The sequence below is a fragment of the Ovis canadensis genome, chromosome 15 (genome assembly GCF_042477335.2).
Source record: "Ovis canadensis isolate MfBH-ARS-UI-01 breed Bighorn chromosome 15, ARS-UI_OviCan_v2, whole genome shotgun sequence".
NCBI classification, from domain to species: domain Eukaryota; kingdom Metazoa; phylum Chordata; class Mammalia; order Artiodactyla; family Bovidae; genus Ovis; species Ovis canadensis.
The window spans coordinates 55,336,626-55,359,269 of record NC_091259.1 but is presented as its reverse complement, the minus strand read 5'-3'; the positions used below and the strand labels follow the sequence as shown (position 1 = coordinate 55,359,269).

The following is a 22,644-nucleotide window of genomic DNA, read 5'->3' as shown; positions in this document are numbered from 1 at the left end:
ATGAACCATTTATTGAAAAGTCCATCTTTTCTGCACTGTATTTCAGGACACTTCTGGAGTAAGTCAGATTCTAATATAGAGATAGGTCTATTTCTTGATTTACTCATCCACTTTTCTATCCATGTGCCAATACTACTGCTGCTGCTGCTAAGTCACTTCAGTCATGTCCGACTCTGTGTGACCCCATAGACGGAAGCCCACCAGGCTCCCCTGTCCCTGGGATTCTCCAGGAAAAAACACTGGAGTGAGTTGCCATTTCCTTCTCCAGTGCATGAAAGTGAAAAGTGAAAGTGAAGTCGTTCAGTCGTGTCCAACTCTTAGCGACCCCATGGACTGCAGCCTACCAGGCTCCTCTGTCCAGTGGGATTTTACGGGCAAGGGTACTGGAGTGGGGTGCCATTGCCTTTTATAATAGTAAATATAGGTTTCTGCTAAGGCCTATATGGCTTTCCCAGGTGGCACTAGCAGTAAAGAAACTGCCTGCCAATGCAGGAGACAAGAGAAAAGGGCTCGATCCCTGGTCAGGAAGATCCCCTGCAGGAGAAGGGCATGGCAAACCACTTCAGTGTTCTTGCCTGGAGAATCCCATGGACAGAGGAGCCTAGCAGACTACAGCCCATACAGTTGCAAGGAGTTGGAAACAACTGAAGTGACTTAACACATATGCACACACAGCACAAGGCCTATATCTCATATCTAGGAGTTCAGATCAAAACAGATGAATATTCCAGATATCAAGCCATATTACAGATAAGTAGGCCTATCAAAACATGAAAACAAAGTGATCAGTGGGAAAAGCTTGAAATCTTTCCAGATTTTTATTGCCAAGGGTTATGAAAATTACTGAAGTTAACTGAACGGGAAATGAGAAAGACTAGGAAAAGGAAAAAGCATTGCTCAGTTCAGTTCAGTCTCTCAGTCATGTCCAACTCTTCGCAACCCCATGGACTGCAACACACCAGGCTTCCCTGTCCATCACCACCTCCCAGAGCTTGCTCAAATTCATGTCCATCAAATCAGTAACGCCATCCAACCATCTCATCCTCTGTCGTCCCCTTCTCCTCCTGCTTTCAATCCTTTCCAGCATCAGGGTCTTTTCTAATGAGTCATTTCTTAGCATCAGATGGCCAAAGTATTGGAGTTTCAGCTTCAACATCAGTCCTTCCAATGAATATTCAGGACTGATTTCCTTTAGGATAGGCTGGTTGAATCTCCTGGCTGTCCAAGGGACTCTCAACAGTCTTCTCCAATACCACAGTTCAAAAGCATCAGTTCTTCAGTGCTCAGCTTTCTTTATAGTCCAACTCTCACATCCATATATGAGTACTGAAAAAAAATGGTAAAAAACCAGCTTTGACTAGACAGACCTTTGTTGGCAAAGTAACATCTCTGCTTTTTAATATGCTGTCTAGATTGGCCATAGCTTTTCTTCCAATGAGCAAGCATCTTTTAATCTCATGGCTGCAGTCACCATCTGCAGTGATTTTGGAGCCCCCAAAATAAAGTCTCTCACTGTTTCCATTGTTTCCCTATCTATTTGCCATGAAGTGATGGGACCAGATGCCATGATCTTAGTTTTCCGAATGTTGAGTTTTAAGCCAAAATTTTCACTCTCCTCTTTCACTGTCAACAAGAGGCTCTTTAGTTCTTTATTGCTTTCTGTCATAAGGGTGGTGTCATCTGCCTATCTGAGGTAATTGATATTTCTCAATATTTCTCAATATTTCAGCAATCTTGATTCCAGCTTGTGCTTCATTCAGCCTTGCATTTCGCATGATGCATTCTGCACATAAGCTAAATAAGCAGGATGACAATATACAGCCTTGACGTACTCCTTTCCCTATTTGGAACCAGCCTGTTGTTTCATGTTCAGTTCTAACTGTTGCTTTTTGACCTGCATACAGATTTCTCAGGAGGCAGGTCAGGTGGTCTGGTATTCCCATCTCTTTGAAAACTTTCCAGTTTGTTGTGATCCACACAATCAAAGGCTTTGGTATAGTCAATAAACCATAAGTAGATGTTTTTGTGGAATTCTCTTCTTTCTTGATGATCCAATGGATTTTGGCATTTCTGGTTCCTTTGCCTTTTCTGCATCAGTTCAATTCAGTTCAGTCACTCAGTCATGTCCGACTCTTTGCGACCCCATGAATCACAGCACGCTAGGCCTCCCTGTCCATCACCAACTCCTGGAGTTCACTCAGACTCATGTCCATTGAGTCAGTGATGCCATCCAGCCATCTCATCCTCTGTCGGCCCCTTCTCCTCCTGCCCCCAGTCCCTCCCAGCATCAGAGTCTTTACCAATGAGTCAACTCTTCTCATGAGGTGGCCAAAGTACTGGAGTTTCAGCTTTAGCATCATTGCTTCCAAACAAATCCCAGGGTTAATCTCCTTCAGAATGGACTGGTTGGATCTCCTTGCAGTCCAAGGGACTCTCAAGAGTCTTTCCCAACACCACAGTTCAAAAGCATCAATTCTTTGGCACTCAGCTTTCTTCACAGTCCAACTCTCACATCCATACATGACCACTGGAAAAACCATCGCCTTGACTAGATGGACCTTTGTTGGCAAAGTAATGTCTCTGCTTTTGAATATGCTGTCTAGGTTGGTCATAACTTTTCTTCCAAGGAGTAAGCGTCTTTTAATTTCATGGCAGCAATAAATATCTGCAATGATTTTGGAGCCCCAAATCCCACGTCGAAGGCCAGGGGAGGCGGCTGGGAGGAGCAACCCCACATCCAAGGAGCAGTGGCTGTGCGGGCGCAGGAGGGCCTAGAGGAGCTATCCCACGTTGAAGGTCAGGAAGGGTGGTGGTGAGGAGATACCCTTCGTCCAAGGTAAGAAGCAGCGACTCTGCTTTGCTAGAGATACCCCACACCCATGGTAAGTGAAACCCAAGAAAGATGGTAGATGTTGCAAGAGGGCATCAGAGGGCAGACACACTGAAACCATACTCACAGAAAACTTTTCTGCATAGCTGGTGAAAATGAAATGGTACAGCCACTTTAGAAGACATTTGGTAGTCTTACAAAATTAAATGCAGTAATACCATATAATCCATAAATCAGTCATGCTTGCTGATATTTTCCCAAAGGAGTAGAAAACTATATTCATAGAAAAGCCTGCATTCAGATGTTTATAGCAAGTTTATTCATAATTGCCAAATTTTGGAAACAGCCAAGGTGTCCTTCAATGGATGAAAGATAATGTACATTTAAATAACAGATTATTGGCTAACATTGAAAGAAATGAGCTATTAGGCCATGAAAAAACATGGGGGAAATTTAAATGCATATAACTAAGAGAAAGAAACCAGTATAAAGTGGCTTCATACTGTATGGTTCCAACTATATGACATCCTGGAAAAGGTATGACAACAGTAAAAAGGTCAGTGGTTTCCAGTAGTTGAGGGCTAGGAAAGGGATGAACAGCACAGGAGCACAGAGGAGTTTTAGGGCAGGGAAAGACCCTATTTGATACTGCAGTGGTGAATATATGTCATTATACATTTGTCCAAACTCATGAAGAATACCAGTACTAAGAGTGAATCCTAACATAAACTCCACTCACTCTGGGTAATAATGATGTGTCAATATAGGTTCATCAGTGGTAGCAAATGTAATTAGTTTGGTGAGTGATGTTGGAGGAGACTATGCCCATGTGGGGACAGAGGATATAAGAAAGATCTCTGTATCTTCCACTCAATTTTTTCATGAATCTAAAACTTCTCCAAAAACTATGCTCTACAAGGAACTAATGTATAACTCAGGGAATATACTCTCAATATTTTGCAGTAAAATATAAGGGAAGAGAATCTGAAAAAATTAGATATATTGATACATGTCTATATAACTGAATCACCTTACTGTACACCCGAAACTAACACAACATTGTAGATCAACTATCAGTTCAGTTCAGTCACTCAGTCGTGTCCGACTCTTTGTGACCCCATGAATCACAGCACCCCAGGCCTCCCTGTCTATCACCAACTCCCGGAGTTCACTCAGACTCACGTCCATCGAGTCAGTGATGCCATCCAGCCATCTCATCCTCTGTCATCCCCTTCTCCTCCTGCCCCCAATCCCTCCCAGCATCAGGGTCTTTTCCAGTAAGTCAACTCTTCGCATGAGGTGGCCAGAGTACTGGAGTTTCAGCTTTAGCATCATTCCTTCCAAAGAAATCCCAGGGCTGATCTCCTTCAGAATGGACTGGTTGGATCTCCTTGTAGTCCAAGGGACTCTCAAGAGTCTACACTTTAATTTAAATAAATAATAGACTACTAAAAATACAGTTCTTGTGTTATTATTTCAACTAGTTAAAATATAGTAAGCAGTTCTTTAGAATATTAATACCAGTTGCTTTTCTTTTCTCCAATTGGATAGGAAAAGTTTTCTTTTTATTTCTTCTGGATTATTTATTTATGTTTTAGATAATACTATAAAAGGTGACAACGACAATGCATAGCAAAGTCTAGTCTCCAGGCACAACCAGTAAGTATTTAAAGATCAAATTGATGATCTAGAATAGGATGTTGTACCAGAACTTTCCAAATACCTACAAAGATACATATTAACACATTAAATATTAAAAAAGTATGTTCAGTGGATACATTTATTTATCTATAATTATTTATTTACATTTAAATATTTTTGGATCATAATATTAAATATGTATATACATTTTAGAAAATATATCCAATGTCTAGTAATACTTATGATGACTGTCTTTATGTAAATGGAATTATTCATTTTGCTTTAGTTAGTGCTCATTGATTTTGCACCATCTTGTGTTCTTATTTTTAGTTCATCTCTTGATTAACCAAAGTATGCTGAATAGGTGTTGTAAAACTCATGAAGTATTGTATATTTAAAGGTTGTTTCCCCTTATGCCATTATGTTAGAAAATTAAAATCTTGCAGGTTCAATAACTTGTTTTCAGATCGAAGCTATTACAGATAAAGCTTCTATGAATATCTGTGTGCAGCCATGTTTTTAGTAAAAAAAAATTTTTTTTTAATTTCTTTTTGGTAAACACCTAGGAGTATATTGTTTGGGTCATATGATAGGCATATGCTAAACAATATTTTTAAAACTACAAAACTGTTTTCCAAATTCTTCCATTTTACATCAAGGTAGCAGGGGCTTCCCAGGTGGCACTGGTGGTAAAGAACCCACCTGCCAATGAAAGAGACATAAGAGACTTTGGTTTGATCCCTGGGTCTAGAAGATCCCCTGCAGGAGGATGTGGCCATCCACTCCAGTACTCTTGCCTGAAGAATCACCATGGACAGAGGAGCTTGGTGGGCTGCAGTCCATGGGATCACAAAAAGTCAGAAAGGACTGGGCGACTTAGCACACATGCACAGCAACATATGAGAGTTCTGATTGCTTCACATCCTTGCTAATATTTGGTATGGCTAGTCTTTTAAATTTTAACAGTTTTGATTATAATCATATCTTGTGTGGCTTCAATTTGTATTTCCCTAATGACCAGTGGTAGTGAGCATGTTTTCATTTGCTTATTGTGCATTCATAGTCTTTTTGCAAATAGTTATTAAAACTTTATCTTCATTTTTAAAATTGAGCTGTCTTTTCATTATTGGCCTGAAAAAGTTCTTCGTATAGCCTGCATGCAAATCCATTGTCTGATATATATGTTGCAAGTATTTTCTCTTAGTCTGGAGCTTGGGTTTTTTATTTTCTTAGTAGTATATTGTGAAAAAAAATTATATCTATATATATTTTATAAAGTCCATACAGTCAGAAAGGGACTTTTGGAAGTCAGAGGAGCAATGAAATTTTAACACAGGCCCATCTCACATTGGCCCACTCAGTCTCTGAAATTCTTTTGTGGTTTTTTCCAGAATGCATAATTGGAATAGATATACTTAGCAGCTGGCAGAACTTCTTCAAGGAAGGTCAGTCTTTTGTTCTATCTAAGCCTTCAACTGGTTCAATAATGTCCATCCATACTTTGGAAATCCCAGATTTCTCTATGCAAACAGTAATGTTTAAAAGATTCTTAGTAAATATGTGCCCTCAGCTTGGGTAAAACTATGGGCTTCCCAGGTGGCAAGGTGATAAAGAATCTGTCTGCCAATGCAGGAGATGCAGGAGACATAGGCTCAGTCCCTGCGTTGCAAAGATCCCCGGGAGAAGGAAATGGCAACCCTCTTCAGTATTCTTGCCTGGAAAAGTCTGTGGACAGAGAAGCCTTGTGAGCTAACATTAACCATGGGGTTGCAAAGAGTCAGACACCGATGAGCACACATACACAAGTTGTCTGAACATTTTCTGGTGGTTCACAACAAAGATGAAGTTCATTATACACAATTGATAAAGCATCCCAGGAGTTGTGCCTAAACATTTTCAATTTCTTTCTATGCTTGCCTGCTATATCTGTTTCTTTCTACTGCTGTACTTTATTTACCTTGATCTTAATTACAGCGTAAAATGAGTGTATCCTGTAAAGCCTTATAAGCCCTTTGAGTTGTTTTACTTCTGTGTAATTGCTTCAGTTGCTATTACAAAGCATGAAATTTAATAAAAAATTATGTCTATGTTGTTCGTTGATTTTTTTTTTTACATTATAATTATTTTTTTCATGGGAACCAACTCTACCAGGGAAGCAAAAAGGTCTGTGTTCAGATTCTTTGATTAGTTTTTCTGGAACTCGTATCTTGCAGCATTGTCTAGTTAGACCCATTACAGCTAAGATAGTTCTTGGCAGCACAACGCTCCTCTATCATAATTAATGAATTCTGTATAGAAAGACTATTTAATACTACTTGAGTTGCATTAAGACTTAAATCTCAAATGCTGATTTTAATATCTGTTACAGAAATGAATTATACCTAACTATTAACAATAAAACTTAAATTTTGTCTTGGGACTAATAATTGCTCTGTAAATTTAATTCCAATTTGATACTGCATATAAATAAGGAAATACTGATAGCTTACAGTGAATGATGTTGCATTCATGATCTCCGAAGAAAATTTAGCTTCAGGACCAGGGACCAGGTTTGATCACTCAAGAGATTTTGTGTATCAGAGTTTTATTAAAGTAAGAAAAGGGATGAGAAAGCTTCTGACATAGACATCAGAAGGGGGAAGGAGAATGCCCCCCTTGCTAGTGTTAGCAAGGGAGTTCTATACTTTTTAATCAGTTATTACAATAAATCAAAAGAATGTCTCAAGGCTACAAAGATCTTACTAGACCCACTCCCATAATTTACATTTTAAGATAACAGGATTAGCCAAAAGATTTTCAGGAAAGAGAAACTGTCCTCAAACAGGATATATTGTTGTTATATAATCCTTAGTACAGAGTTTAAACTGAGTTGTTTTTTCTGTAATCATCAGTTCCAGGCTTAAAGGAAAAACGTTGTATGTGACTAAGACTCAGGAATGTAGAGAGGAAGAAAAAATTTGCCCTTTCCTCCTTCTTGAGAATTCCAGAACCCTATCTCCTCCTTGAGAGCCCCAGACCCCTTTCTCCTCCTCAGGAACCCTGAGCTTATTAACCTGCTTAGGAATTAACTCTCTCAATATGATATCTCAATATGATATTTAATATCATATTCTGTAAAGCATATTCTCCATTAAATCTTAAGGACACTTTAATTTTAAAGGATGGAAAACAAAATTATTTTAAGGCTCTTTTCAAATCAAATGTTCAGAGTCAAGCTTCTTTAAAATGAAATATTGTCACCACCTGATTTAGGATCTGCTTTGTTCTCATCCCATAAATAATGGGGTTAAGAGCAGGGGGGATGACCACATATAAATTAGCCAGGAGGATGTGGATATAATGTGGACTATTGTGTCCAAATCGATGAGTCATAAAGGAGAAAAAGGCTGGAGTGAAGAAAGCTAAAATGACACACACATGGAAACCACAGGTGTGAAGAGCTTTGAGTCTGGCCTCCTGGGATGGGAGTCTGAAGACAGCATGTAGAATCTTCACATAAGATATAGCAATCAAAATAACATCCAAAAGTATCATAGAAATAAGGATTAATCCAAACAATATATTGACCTTTATGCTGACACAGGCCAAACCAAAGGCTTTTGATGGTCACACTCCACTCATTTGAAGGAATCTTTAGTTCTGCATAAGGCTTCCCGATGCCTCATCAATATTGCTAATACTGCAGAAGAACAATAAGATATAAGTATGCACACTTTCTCTAGAAATATGGAAGAAAGAGCATGTTATTCCACAGACTTCTCTTCCTCTCATTTACTTTCATTGTTATATATGGCACGTGAAGGAGAATATTCCTTAAGAAATGAATGGATATTGAGACATTGGACAAGATAATCTAAATTAGTTTTAGTGAGAAATTAGACCAAGTCAGTTAATATAAGATTCTACACTAGGCTCTAACTTTTTGAAATGTTAATTATAAATTGAGAGAAGATACACACATTCATATCCCACTGATAAATGATTACAATTTGTGAGCATTGGCATTATTATAGATTTCAGAAGCAGCCTTTAAAACCACTTGCTTAACTAGAAATATTACTCTAACATATGCCCTTGGGGGTTTCCAGTTGAAATCAATGAGCTTCCCCCCCCCCCCCCCCAGTACTTACTGTGACATATATTTCTTTCTCAACATGCTATGAAAGTAGCACTGACATAGGTACACTGCTGCTGCTGCTGCCAAGTCGCTTCAGTCGTGTCCGACTCTGTGCGACCCCATAGACGGCAGCCCACCGGGCTCCCCCGTCCCTGGGATTCTCCAGGCAGGAACACTGGAGTGGGTTGCCATTTCCTTCTCCAATGCATGAAAGTGAAAAGTGAAAGTGAAGTCGCTCAGTTGTGTCCGATTCTTCGCGACCCCATGGACTGCAGCCTACCAGGCTCCTCCGTCCATGGGATTTTCCAGGCAAGAGTACTGAAGTGGGGTGCCATTGCCTTCTACCATGTGTAAAATAGATAGCTGGTGGGAAGCTGCAGCATATATAAGCATATATATTTTTTGCTTCTAAATTTGTGTTATTTCTTACTTTTGTCATCAATATATGAAGACATGTGCTTTATTCTTTGAAATAGAACCTTCCCTTATAAGGTCACTGACTTCACAAAATTCAATGCTACAAAATTAATTTTAGATATAAAACCATCTCTCTTTTAGCAAGGTTGACTCAAGTTTAAAACTCTGACAATGCTTCAGGCTCCCCATTTTCCCCCTATTTTCCTGCACCAACAACCTGGTCTTACTTCATTTCTAAAACACCTATATCATTATTATATTGTCATTGTTATAAGAAGGAAGAGAATAATTCTAAAATAATAACATTATACAAGTATTTAAAATTATTTATCTCAGTCTCACAGGGAAATTTCAAATAAATTATATTACTTGGTATTCAGACATGGGAAATCAAGACTGATTCTGGTTCCTGAGTAAGTGGATTTCTTTTTTTTTTTTTTAATTGGGGGCTAATTACTTTAAAATATTGTACTGATTTTTGCCATACATTGACATAAATCAGCCATGGGTGTTCATGTGTTCCACATCCGGGACCCCACTCTCACCTCCCTCCCCATCCCATCCCTCAGGGTCATCCCAGTGCCCTGGTCCTGAGCGCCCTGTCTCATGCATTAAACCTGGACTGGCGATCTGTTTCACATATGGTAATACACATGTTTGAGTTCTATTCTCTCAACTCACCGCACCCTTGCCTTCTCCCACAGAGTCCAAAAGTCTATTCTTTACTGTGTTTCTTTTGCTGTCTCACATATTGGGTCATGGTTACCATCTTTCTAAATTCCATATATATGCATTAATATACTGTATTGGTGTTTTACTTTCTGACTTACTTCACTCTGTATAGTAGACTCCAGTTTCATCCACTTTATTTGAACTGATCCAAATGCATTCTTTTTAATAGCTGAGTAATATTCCATTGTGTGTATGTACCACAACTTTCTTATCCATTCATCTGCCAATGGACAGTCACAGTGCTTCCATGTCCTAGCTATTATAAACAGTGCTGCTATGAACATTGGGGGTACAATGTCTCTTTCAATTCTGGTTTCCTCGGAATTCCTGGGTCACACGGTAGTTCTATTTCTAGTTTTTTAAGGAATCTCCACACTGTTCATAGTGGCTGTACTCAAATGCAAACTTGAGTTTGCATTCCCACCAACAGTGTAAGAGAGTTCCTTTTCTCCGCACCCTTCCAGCATTTATTGTTTGTAGGCTTTTTGATAGCAACCATCCTGATCAGTGTGAGATGGTACCTCACTATGATTTTTTTTTAGTCTGAGTCGTAGGTGCAGGTCTTCATCCTCAAAACAAAACTGCTTTGTTCCAGTCACCCAGCTCTCTGACCTTCTGGTATTCCCAGCGTTCTGCCCAAATGTGCTTATTTTAGAACTAAGCAGTCAGTTCTTCATTCTTTTTCTTGTGCTACATTAAATTTGTGGTTAGCAATCTCCAGTTTCTTCCAAGTACTCTTCCTTGTTCCATACTACCTCTTGCAAATTTTAACATAATTGGTCTAAATACACATTTCTAAAGAAGAGGGAACCAAATATGAGTGTGTTCTTAATTATAATCCGTGAAAGACAGATTCTCTTCTCTCTTTCAAGAGAATGAAATAGTATTAATAATAAGAGACTTGACCTTTTCTTTGAAGCTAAGGAAGTTAGGGGACATCACAGTACACTGTTCCCTTAAGGTTTTAGGAAATCTATGTAGAAGATTCTAAGAATAAAAGCATGATCCTTTAAGAGAAAAGATAGGAAGCTAAAGTCTCTAAATATCTAAATATATCTGTTGTAAGGTATATACATCAAGGCTGATATGAGGAAGAGAAAGAAGAACCAGCATCATCCTCCCATTAATCTCCCAGGTCTTTTAGTTGCTCATGCTCAGAAAGGCTTCATGGAACTCAGTGTTGACTTGTTATATTTCTCTCCCAGGACCCTTAATTCTACTCCATAGCTCTCTGTATGGTTATTTAATCAATGTCCGAGTCCCCATGTAATTGTAAGCTTCATGCAGAGTTGCATCAGAGGCCAGGAAGTGGTTTTGTTCATCATTATTTCTCTAGCACAGGATTTGGTGGAAAGCTGAGACTCAAAACATTTCTTTTACAAAAAGACTGAATGAGTAGGTAATTATTAATTTTGACTCCTGGTGAAAAGTCCTCATGTTAGAAGAATGGTAACAGATATCACACAGTATATCTGGCAGTTAAGAATAGAGAAATGAAAAAGAAAACCATAATCCTCAAAAAACGGTACTCTGAGTACATAAGAAAGAAAGAGCACTCTGATCAGAGGCTTTCCTGATAGGGAAGCTATCAATGGGCCTGTGATGTAATAAAAAGAAAATACAAGGAGGACATTCTAGAGAGAATTTTATAAAAGTTATAAAAGCAGGTGATCATGACAATCAAAAATAGGAAGTAAAACATAACTGGTAGATTTGTTCATGCATTACTTGTTCTCCCATGGGACCTCCTGACTATTTGGCTACTCAAATACATCAGTAAAACATCAATAATATAGTTTCATAGTGGTACATTTTCAAAAATCAAAGTTAATCAGTCTTTTGCAATGTCAACTTGTTTTCAACATAAAGTCATAATTTATTCTATATTAGAGTGCCTAAACAGAATTGTACAAGGGGCAAAAGGTGATGCCAAAGACTTGTGAGACCTTAAATCAAAACTTTCTGAATAAGGCAACAGAAATAAATTAAAAGTAAAAATAGGGGGGAAATTACTGCAAAACAGTCTCATCCTGCATGTCACCTATCTAAAAGATACTTATTCACTCTAAAAGATCTTTATTCCTATATACAATGAACAACAAAACTCAATAACAGTGCTAAAACCAGAAAGATGTTCAATCAGGTATTCTGCAGTCCTGGATAAAGGATGCCTCTCTGTAAGATCAAAATTGTTCTTTTGCACAGCACTGAACCAGCCTAGTTCAGAAGCAACTGCTATATATCAGATATATTTCAACTCAAATTAGATTCGCCTTTCCATTCTATACCAAATAGAACAGGTGGATAGCTAAATAAATAAGTAAATACATGTTCATAATTTGGGAAAGAGACTATCATCTTACTTTTTCTAAATTTGACTCTAAAATGTTTTTTTAATTTTAATTGGAGGATAATCACTTTACAATATTGTGATGGCTTTGCATACATCAACATGAATTGGCCGTAGGCACACATTGTCCCCTTCCTCCCAAAGCCCCCTCCCAAGTCTCTCCCCACTCCATCCCTCCAAGTTGTCATGGAACACCAACTTTCGGTGCCCTGCATGATATGTTAAACTCCCACCAGCTATCTATTTTAAATAAGATAATGTATATGTTTCAATGCTACTCTCTCAAATCATCCCAGCCTCTCCTCCAACTAAGCTAAAGTGTGTTCTTTATGTCTGTGTGTATGTACAGGGCATCAAAGGAGACTCTAATGTTTTTTTAAATAATAAATAAACTGGAAGAGCAAGTAATGATTGAGTTCTACAAATAGCTACTTTTACAGGAAAGAAGAGCTATGATTTTAAAAACTGATTATTTTTCAACTGTTATGTGTTTTTGTGTGCTCAGTTGCTCAGTCGTGTCCAATTCTTTGTGATCCAATGGACTGTAGCCCACCAGGCTCATGGGATTTTCCAGGCAAGAATACTGGCGTGGTTTGCCATTTCCTTCTCCAGGGGATCTTCCCAGCCCAGGGATCAAACCCATGTCTCTTGCATCTACTACATTGGCAGGCAGATTCTTTACCAGCGGCACCACCTGCTAGTGTTGTGTGTTTTCTGTACAGCTTATATATTTAATGCTAAAGTAAACAGTGAAAGTGGTTCAGTCATGTCTGACTCTTTGCAACCCCATGGACTATACACTCCGTGGAATTCTCCAGGCCAGAATAACGGAGTGGGTAGTCATCCCCTTCTCCTGGGGATCTTCCCAACCCAGGGATTGAACCCATGTCTCCATCATTGCAGGTGGATTCTTTACCAGCTGAGCCACCAGGTAAGTCCATTTAACACTAAACTTGCTTGATAATATGGAAGACTAAATCAAGAATGAATATATTTGTAAACAAGGAGTCATGTATATAAATCAGCATGGAAATTTCATTGTATGCTTTTAAGAAACTACAAACTATTTGGAATCTGAAAGTAATTAAACATATTGAGGCTCTTTATCATATGTTGGTTTGATTTGAAAAAAATTTTAGAATGTCTACTTTTGGATATTAAATACCAAGTAATATTTCAAAATAACCTGTAGCATGAAAAAGTTCAGTAGAATTAAACTAAAAGAGAGAATTAGAAATGGGAAGGAGGGAGAAAGAGATACAGAAAGAAACAAAGAAGTCAGAATATGTGAGGGAAAGGGACAGAAAAGATCGAAGAGGAAGAGAGAGAATTTAGCAATATCATAATGAGTTGCTTAGTTGAGCAATATCATAACGAGTTGCTTAGTTGACTGTTTAGCTTCTTCTTTTTAGTCCTCTTTTCATGAAAATTAGAAATACTTATACAAAAAAGTAATAAAACACTAAAATACACAGACTTACCTGCAATTCTATCAATTAGAAATAAGAATGTAAAAAAAAAAAAGAAAGAAGAATGTAAAATATTTTGGTTTATCTCCTCCAAATTAATTTCATATGTAAAGTTAGTGAGGGGGTTAAATCAACAGATTCAAGTCCAAACTTTCCTAATCTATGTGTTCAAATGCATATAGCCACAGCTAAGCCTCCACCAACTTACCAGCTTCAGGAATAGCCAACGTTAAAAAAAAAAAAAGTACAATCCAGACTAATAAATGTGCTAAGCATGTCTCAGCACTGTAACTGTGGTCTAAAGAGTAAAGCTTATGAGAATGGAAAATTTCCTCCCAGACTGGGAGTAGCTACTCTTCTGGGGCTCCACAGTATGAAAGCATCAAAGAAAATGAATTCACAAGTTCTTACCACAGGTTTGAAGGCATAAAAAAGGACATGAGCAAAGGAAGCCTTTGGGACTTTCAAGTTTCTCCCTGTAGGTTCCCAATTTCAAAGTATTTCTAATTCTCTAAGAACCCAATAGTTCTAATTATTCCCTTGCCATCAGTCCTATAAGAATAATACCTGAAGCAACCTATGATTTTTCTATCTGGTCCCCCAAGGCTGTTATATTCTCTAATTATTGTGACACTTTTTTTTCCAGTAAATATCTTTGCCATGATCTAGAAGTCAAGTAGCCATTGAACACTTATTTAAAATTAAGAATGTCTATACTTCTTGGTGGCCCAGTGGTTGAATCCATGCTTCCACTGTGAGGGGTATGGGTTCCATGCCTGGTTAGGGAACTAAGATCCCTTTTGCCACATGGCCAAAAAAAGATTAAGTATGTGGCCAGATTGTTTTAGTCTGTAAATCTTTTCCCCATGAGGCCTATATTCTGGTTGCATGGACAATACTAACCACAAGATGTTGTTGTTTAGTTGCTAAATCATGTCTGACTCTTTTGCAAACCCAGGGATGGTAACCTGTCTGGCTTCTCTGTCCATGAGATTTTCCAGGCAAAAATACTGGAGTATGTTGCTATTTCCTTCTCCAGGGGCTCTTCCCTACCCAGGGATTGAATCCTTTGTCTCCTGTTGCGCAGGCAGATTTTTTCTCCCTGAACTACCAGGGAAGCCCCACTAACAACTTATAAATGTGCAAATAATTAAGTTTAAGTTGTACAGTGTTAAATTTAGAGCTACAGAAACTCAGAGAACTTGTATGTTTTCTATGCTTTCTAACCTAATTTCCTTTAGAAAGGACTTGGAAGATGGCGCAATAAAAACTACAAGGGAAAACATAAACTTACATTACTTGTGGACATCACAGAAGGATTAGGCACTGTGTCTAGCCTGCATAAGCATAGAATTATGAAGCTGACTCTCTTCAGAGACAGAATAAAGCAGTTCTAACAGTTGTCATTGGCTCACGGGACTGGCAGCAATATCTTGACCATGACAATACCCACTTAACATAAGCAAGTTTTCAAGAGATGAACATCAGACAAAATCACTCTATGTTTGTGATGATGGAGTGAACTGGGGTGCAAAGGATAGCTTCCTGAGATACTGCCAAATAGTTTTCTAAAATGATTTTACCAATTTACCATCTCACCAGCAAGGTTTGAGGATTCTAGTTGCACATATTTGGTACTTTGGTGGTTTAGTCGCTAAGCCATGTCTGACTCTTGCGATCCTTACGCTTTATCCATTATGGTCAGTATGTAGTGGAATTGCTTTGTGATTTTATATGTATTTCCTTTGTGACTAAGAAAACAGTGCATCTTTTCATGCTCACTAGAAATTTGGACATCTTCCTTTGCAAAAGCCCCATACAAACACTTTGCTAAGTTTTCTAGGTGGTAGTGTTCCATTTTCTTATCAATTCATAAGCATCATGTATATATTATTTAATTTGAGGCATTTGGTTTGTCTATTCTCCTTGTTATTTATTTGATAAAATATATATGTTTTATATGCTTTATTTGATAAAAGATGTTCTTAATTTTAAGAATATATTTCTCATATTGTTAGCACATATATGTGTATGTAACATGTCTTTATAATCCCTTCTTTTTGGAAAGTTATCTGTCCAGAAGTTGTATGGTTTTCCCTTTCAAGTTTACATGTACAATTCATTTGGAAAGGATTTTTTGTATAATGTAAGATAAACATCAAAATTCACTGTTCCTTTCTGTGACTCTCCAATTTATCCAATATCTTTTTAAAAATATCATCTTTGTTACTGTACTACAATGTTATCTCTCCTATAATTCGTACAAACATGTATCTGTGGTTCTGTTTCTGAACTCTCTATTCAGTTTCATTGGACTGGTTTTCTTTTTTTTTTAATATAAATTTATTTATTTTAATTGGAGGCTAGTTACTTTACAATATTGTATTGGTTTTGCCATACGTCAACATGAATCCGCCACAGGTATACACGTGTTCCCCATCCTGAACCCCCCTCCCTCCTCCCTCCCCATACCATCCTTCTGGATCGTCTCAGTGCCCCAGCCCCAAGCATCCAGTATCATGCATCGAACTTGGACTGGCGTTTCGTTTCATATATGATATTATACATGTTTCAATGCCTCTATACTTGCACCAAAACAATACTCTCCAAATCACTATGCTTTATTATAGATCTTCACTACTATAGCTTTAGAACAGGTCTTGTTGTTTGTCTGTATGTCTTCCAATATAGTTCTTCAGGAAGAAAATTGGCTATTCTTGGACACTTTTCATAAATATGATACTATTCAAGATAGTGTAGATAATGCTGAGATAATACCCACTCCCTCCCAAATTTCAGTGTATAAAGAAATAAAAGATTTAATTCTTATTCCTACTACATGACTAATACAAGCTTTGGGAGTGGGAAGGGGCTCTATTGTAGTCACTCAGGGAGTTATTCTGACAAAGGTTAGAATTTTATGACATGACATCTGAACAAAAGCCTTCAGTGAACACAAGAGGTGGGAGAGAGAAAATGAAAAAGTACATAATTAGTCTTAAATATTTCATTAAGAATTGACAAATGTCATTTCTACAAATATTTTGCCATAGCAAGTCCCATGGCCAAGTCTAACTGCAAGAAGGTTTACACACGTGCTGCTGCTAAGTCACTTTAGTCTTGTCCGACTGTGTGACCCCATAGAGGGCAGCCCACCAGGCTCCCCCATTCCTGAGATTCTCCAGGCAAGATTTACACACATAAAATCCCCCGTGATCCTGGAAGAAAAAGAAAACTTGGAAATGTCGGTAAGCAGAAGGAATGCCTAACTTAAATGTGTCAAAAAATATTTTTTAATTTTCATCCTTTGACTACTGAAAAACAAATTGGGTAGCTATTTGTTCTTCCTCAATATCTTCGAGAGTTTTTTTCTTACTGTGATGATTTTATCCAAAGGCTCAATTTGCTATATAAAGTGTTCTAAATTTTTTTATATTTACTTATATCTGAATATGATAATATTATTTTTGCTTTTTAATGTGAGCTCCTCTGATGTCTATTTGGATGACTAAAAGTTTCTTGCCTGTCTAGAGTCAGAAGATTCTGAATATATAGGCTAGCTTGACTCAATTTATCTGATATCTGTTTATTAATTTGCCTGAGTATGTTCTTTTGGTTTGTTAAATTTTCTAAATACAAAAGATTTAGCAGTTGCTATGGAGTTTTTTTTTAGCAAGTATGATATATGCATACCTATGCTGTCCTGTTTACAACAGTTTTGCTAAAATTAGCTTTAAGATTTAGAAGACAATATGTATTTTTAAAATTTCTCTATGATGGTTTCTCATCATGCAGTAAAATGTCCATGCTCATAAGCTGATGAAGAATCAGAAGTAAAAATTTCTGAAGTAACTGAAGTAAAAGAGATAACTGTGGAAGACCCTCTTGAATGCAGTTTCATATGACACCTCCTTTATGGACTAAGTCAATAATTTTTGTATGATTATTCTAGAAAGTGAAAAAAGCCAAATATATTTCTAGCTTTGCTTGGTATTCTTCAATATATTGGTGCAATATTTGTAATATTTATTGGATATTATTGCAAATTTTCTAGAAGGCTCCTCCCAAAATAAAGTAATATACAATCCTATAACAAAATGTTCTTAGCCTTAATAGCCTAATTTTCCTACCATGGGATTCTCAGGACGTAAGACTCTCCCTTTCCATCTGTCTATCACCAATAGTCACATACAACTTAGCATGTGTTGAAGTTCATAAATATTTATTTCAGTTCACTTCAGTCACTCAGTCATGTCCAACTCTTTGTGTCCCCATGAACCACAGCACGCCAGGCCTCCCTGTCCATCACCAACTCCCAGAGTTTGCCCAAATTCATGTCCATTGAGTTGGTGATGCCATCCAACCATCTGTTCTCTGTCATCCCCTTCTCCTCCCACCTTCAATCTTTCCCAACATCAGGGTGTTTACAAATGAGTCAGCTCTTCGCATCAGATGGCCAGTATATTGGAGCTTCAGCTTCAGCATCAGTCCTTCCAATGAACACCCAGGACTGATTTCCTTTAGGATAGACTGGTTGGATCTCCTTGCAGTCCAAAGGACTCTCAAGAGTCTTCCCCAACACCACAGTTTAAAAGCATCAATTCTTCTGCACTCAGCTTTCTTTATAGTTCAACTCTCACATCCATACATGACTACTGGAAAAACCATACCCTTGACGAGATGGACCTTTTTTGGCAAAGTAATGTCTCTGCTTTTTATTATGCTGTCTAGATTGGTTATAACTTTCCTTCCAAGGAGTAAGCACCTTTTAATTTCATAGTACTGAATGTATTTTTCATAATTATGCACTGTTATTCTTTATGTGGGAGAAGGCGATGGCATCCCACTCCAGTACTCTTGCCTGGAAAATCCCATGGATGGAGGAGCCTGGTAGGCTGCAGTCCATGGGGTCGTGAAGAGTCAGACATGACTGAGCAACTTCACTTTCACGCACTGGAGAAGGAAATGGCAACCCACTCCAGTGTTCTTGCCTGGAGAATCCCAGGGACAGGGGAGCCTGGTGTGCTGCCGTCTATGGAGTCTCACAGAGTCAGACACGACTGAAGTGACCTAGCAGCAGCAGAAGCACTCTTTATGTATCATTTTTCTTATTATTATTATTATATGTTGCCCCAAGACTTGCAGAATCTTAGTCCCCAAACCAGGGATCAAACCCATGCCCTTGACAGTGAAAGCACAGACTTCTAACCACTGGACCACCAGGGAATTCCCTATTTCATTTCTAATGCATGGTTTCTCATGTTTCCCTATGGTGAAAATCATGATCATAATTTGTTATGGAGAATTTTATGACCCATCATTTACTCATATAAAAATGCAAATTTAAAAAGTAACCACATCATAGAACTCACATAGGAAATGTGTTAATATAAGTAAATTTTCTAGAACAATAAATACTAATGATTCTAAGTAGTATCATTATTATTATTTCTAAAATCCTGCTACTGATTTTATTCTATTGCTTTCACATTTCCTCTGGTGATCCAGAAACTACTATAATTTTAAAGCTACCTGCCTTAGCAATCTACCTTCCATTACCAACTGAATTTTCAGATGAATATTCAACTATTCATTTGAAAACTTTCAAATAGGGTAACTGTTTCACAGGGCAATCTTGATCCAACAATCTAACTATAAACAGTTTTCAAAAGATATAATCCTTACAGATGATTATATTATCATCAATAAACTCACTATTGTTTTTAAACTAAAAGAATTATGGACAAAGGAATGTCGTTACTGTTAATAATCACTGTTGAGGCTCCCTGCCCTCTATCTTTTTGGACAATAACCCCCATCTAATAAGCATATGGAAAAAATATGAACTGTTAAGCATTCTAAGGCGATTGATGGTTAACCTTTAAAAAAAAAAAAAAAGTTCCTCAAAACTCGTTCCCTAATTTGCTTAGTCCTGATTCCATAGATTACAGGATTAAGGGCTGGTGGAACAATCACATATAGATTGGCTAAGAGGATATGGATAAACTGAGGAATGTTGTGGCCAAAACGGTGTGTTAAGAAAGAGAAAAATGCTGGTGTGAAAAAGGTTAAGATAACACCAATGTGGGAGCCACAGGTATTGAGAGCTTTGAACCGGGCTTCCCAGGAAGGCAGGTGGAAGACAGTATGGAGGATCCTGATATAGGAAAGAATGATAAGAAGTACATCCAATAATAAGATAGCCATATCCCCAAGACCAAATAATATGTTGACTTTGATGCTAGCACAGGCCAGACGGGCAATGCTCATGTGCTCACAGTAGGTATGAGGGATGATATGGTGCCCACAGAAGGGTAGTCTCAGAAGAAGAAATATCAGTGGAGCCACCATGCACAGGCTCCGCAGAATAGCAATGCCTGCAATAACGCCAATGATTTTGCTGGTGAGAATTGTGGTGTACTGAAGGGGTTTACAAATGGCAATGTACCGGTCAAAGGCCATGCCCACCAACACAATGCTCTCCATGGCAGTGAAGAAGTGGATAAAGAACATCTGGGAAAGGCAGCTTCCAAAGGATATATCTTTGAGGCTGAACCAGAATATGCCCAGCATTTTGGGAATGGTGGCCGTGGATAAACCCAGGTCAACGGAGTCCAATATTGCCAGGAAGTAGTACATGGGCTGGTGGAGACTATGCTCAGTCTGGATCACGAATAGGACAGCAGCGTTCCCCAGGAGTGCAACAAGATACACAAAGAAAAAGGGAAACCCAATCCAGATGTGCATGTCTTCTAGCCCGGGGATGCCCAACAAAAGGAATGAAGAAGGATGGAACTGGGTGTCATTAGGCATAGACATTTTTTCTGCCACAGTTATTCTGCCCCATCGTTTCTGCCACAATTTTTCTGTTGTCCGTATCAGAAACAATTGTTGGCTTCCAGTCAGTGATACCTCCTCCATGTCTCCATTTTTTAAGATTCCTGTTAAGATGAAAAAGAACATTTTAATCATCCTTTGTTTCTATTTAAAAAATAATATCAATAATTTTTGTCAACAATACTGATTACATCAAAATTGCTAACAGACTGAATGTTCTCATCACACAAAAAAAGTCTATGTGATGTGAGGGGAGTGATAGCTAAAGCTATGGCAGTAGTCATATTGTGATATACAAATGTATCAAATCAACACTTTGTATACCTTGAACATAACACAATGCTATGTATCAATTATATCAAATTTTTGAAAGAGGAAACAAGGTTAAGTACACTCCCACTCCTTATTTTTTGCTAGCCTCTCCTGAGCATCATATGGTACCAGGAATAGAAATTACCTTACTTTATTGCCGCTTTCCCTAATAAAAAGCTGAAATAAACAAGAGAGGGCAGAATAATATCCTCTGCACAGTGAAAATTAAAAATCTAGAGTATAGCCAGAAATAAGTGGAAAGAATAAAATTCCAGAGTCTATGTATGTGATAGTGTTCCATATATTTTTTGCTTAGGGTGTACGGTGATTTCTTTGGTGTTTGTAATCTCAACTATTGCCATATTAGGGAATCTAAAAACCCCTCAAAATATAACGTGCATAATCCTGTGTGTATGTTTATGCATTTTTCTGGTGTTTATGAATAATAGATGGTCCGGTTTTTTAGGGCAGAAGAAACAATTTATTTTTATTTACACACATGAATGAAAAATTCTACCACATAAAAATTAATTTTAAAACTTCACAAATAGATGAATTGCTGAAGAAGAAACAGAACAAGAAATTTCTATGTCTTATTTTAGAAAATAAACAACTCAGTTCTCATCATAATTTTTTTAAAGTACCCATCAATTTTGGAAAATAGATAATATAAAAAGGAGGAAAATACTTGACAGAGTATTCTAGTTATGATGAAACATGAATTGAGAGATCATACTAATCTAAATAAGCCTATCATTTAGATAGTTCATAAGTCAACACATTCAGTAAAGACATTGTCCAGATACAGCCCAGCTGAGGGAGCAGAGATTAAATATTCTGGACTAGGCAACTTTCAAGTATATTTCTACCTTGTAACCATGGGGAGAGGGCAGAGCATTTTAGATACCCTAAATCTTACTTTCTAACAGGATTCTATCCTGGCGGTCATGTCTTTATGGATACCTTCCTTATAGTGACATTGAAAAGAATTATCAAGTGATTTTGTTTCATAGCACTCATCCAGAATACATGGGAATTCTGAACTTAGTTATAATAAATAAATATTTGAAGCAAAAAAGGAAGATTTGTGGGAAAAACTAGTTGTATAGAAAATGTGGAAGTTTGATGTGCGCAATTGTATGGAAAGTTTTGATTCAAATTTAAGAATATTCAAATATTGAGGGAAGTCAAAGCTGAGAAGCGTCCATCAGAGATAAATGCACAAGAAGGTAAATACATCTGTTGACTGTGACCCATGTCAAGATTTGCTGTGTCCTTTAAAGCCTATGAAGACTAGTAAAAATGAGAGATAATTTGATACTTTGGGAAATCCTCTCAGGAAATATATATATATATATTTATATGCTATGTTATATACTATACCTGTGGGGTAAAATTGGACTGCTAGGGCTGAGAAGACAGTTAAAGTTCTCAGTTTTATCATGTTAAGCTTTCAGAGACAGCTACTGTCTTTCATTAGTGAGGATATATAAGGTAAGTGGGGAGGTGCGTCCGTGCTCAGTCCTGTCCAACTCTGTATGACCCCATGGACTGCAGCCCTCCAGACTCCTCTGTCAGTGGGATTTTCCAGCCAAGAACACTGGAGTGGGTTGGCATTTTCTTCTCCAGGAGATATTCCTGACCCAGGGATCAAACCCACGTCTCCTGAATCTCCTTACTTGGCAGGTGGATTTACCACTGGGCCACCTGGAAAGCCCAAGTGGAGACATACTCTCTCAATTTAGTCCATCAGGTACTTAAGAGGTCCTCTGTGTACCTACCTAGATTAGGGAATTTGAATACAAGTTTGAATAATATTAACCACATACCTTCAATGAGACCACTGAGCAGTAAGGGAGATAAAACTCCAAAGATGAAATTTGGAAATTGTATTGTAAGTTCAATTTAGAAGTATGCACAGAATGCTTTAGTATAGAAA

The 22,644-nt window shown here is 37.8% G+C and overlaps 1 protein-coding gene across 1 annotated transcript; it reads right to left on the bottom strand.

Moving 5' to 3' along the window:
• Positions 1-7,681: 7,681 nt before the first annotated feature.
• LOC138420354 (olfactory receptor 52E8-like) lies at positions 7,682-20,375 on the bottom strand. Its single transcript, XM_069553547.1, has 2 exons — positions 19,791-20,375; positions 7,682-8,038 (listed from the first exon to the last, which is right to left on the bottom strand). Exons 1-2 carry the CDS (start codon positions 20,373-20,375, stop codon positions 7,682-7,684), a joined length of 942 nt encoding a protein of 313 aa, XP_069409648.1.
• Positions 20,376-22,644: the final 2,269 nt, after the last annotated feature.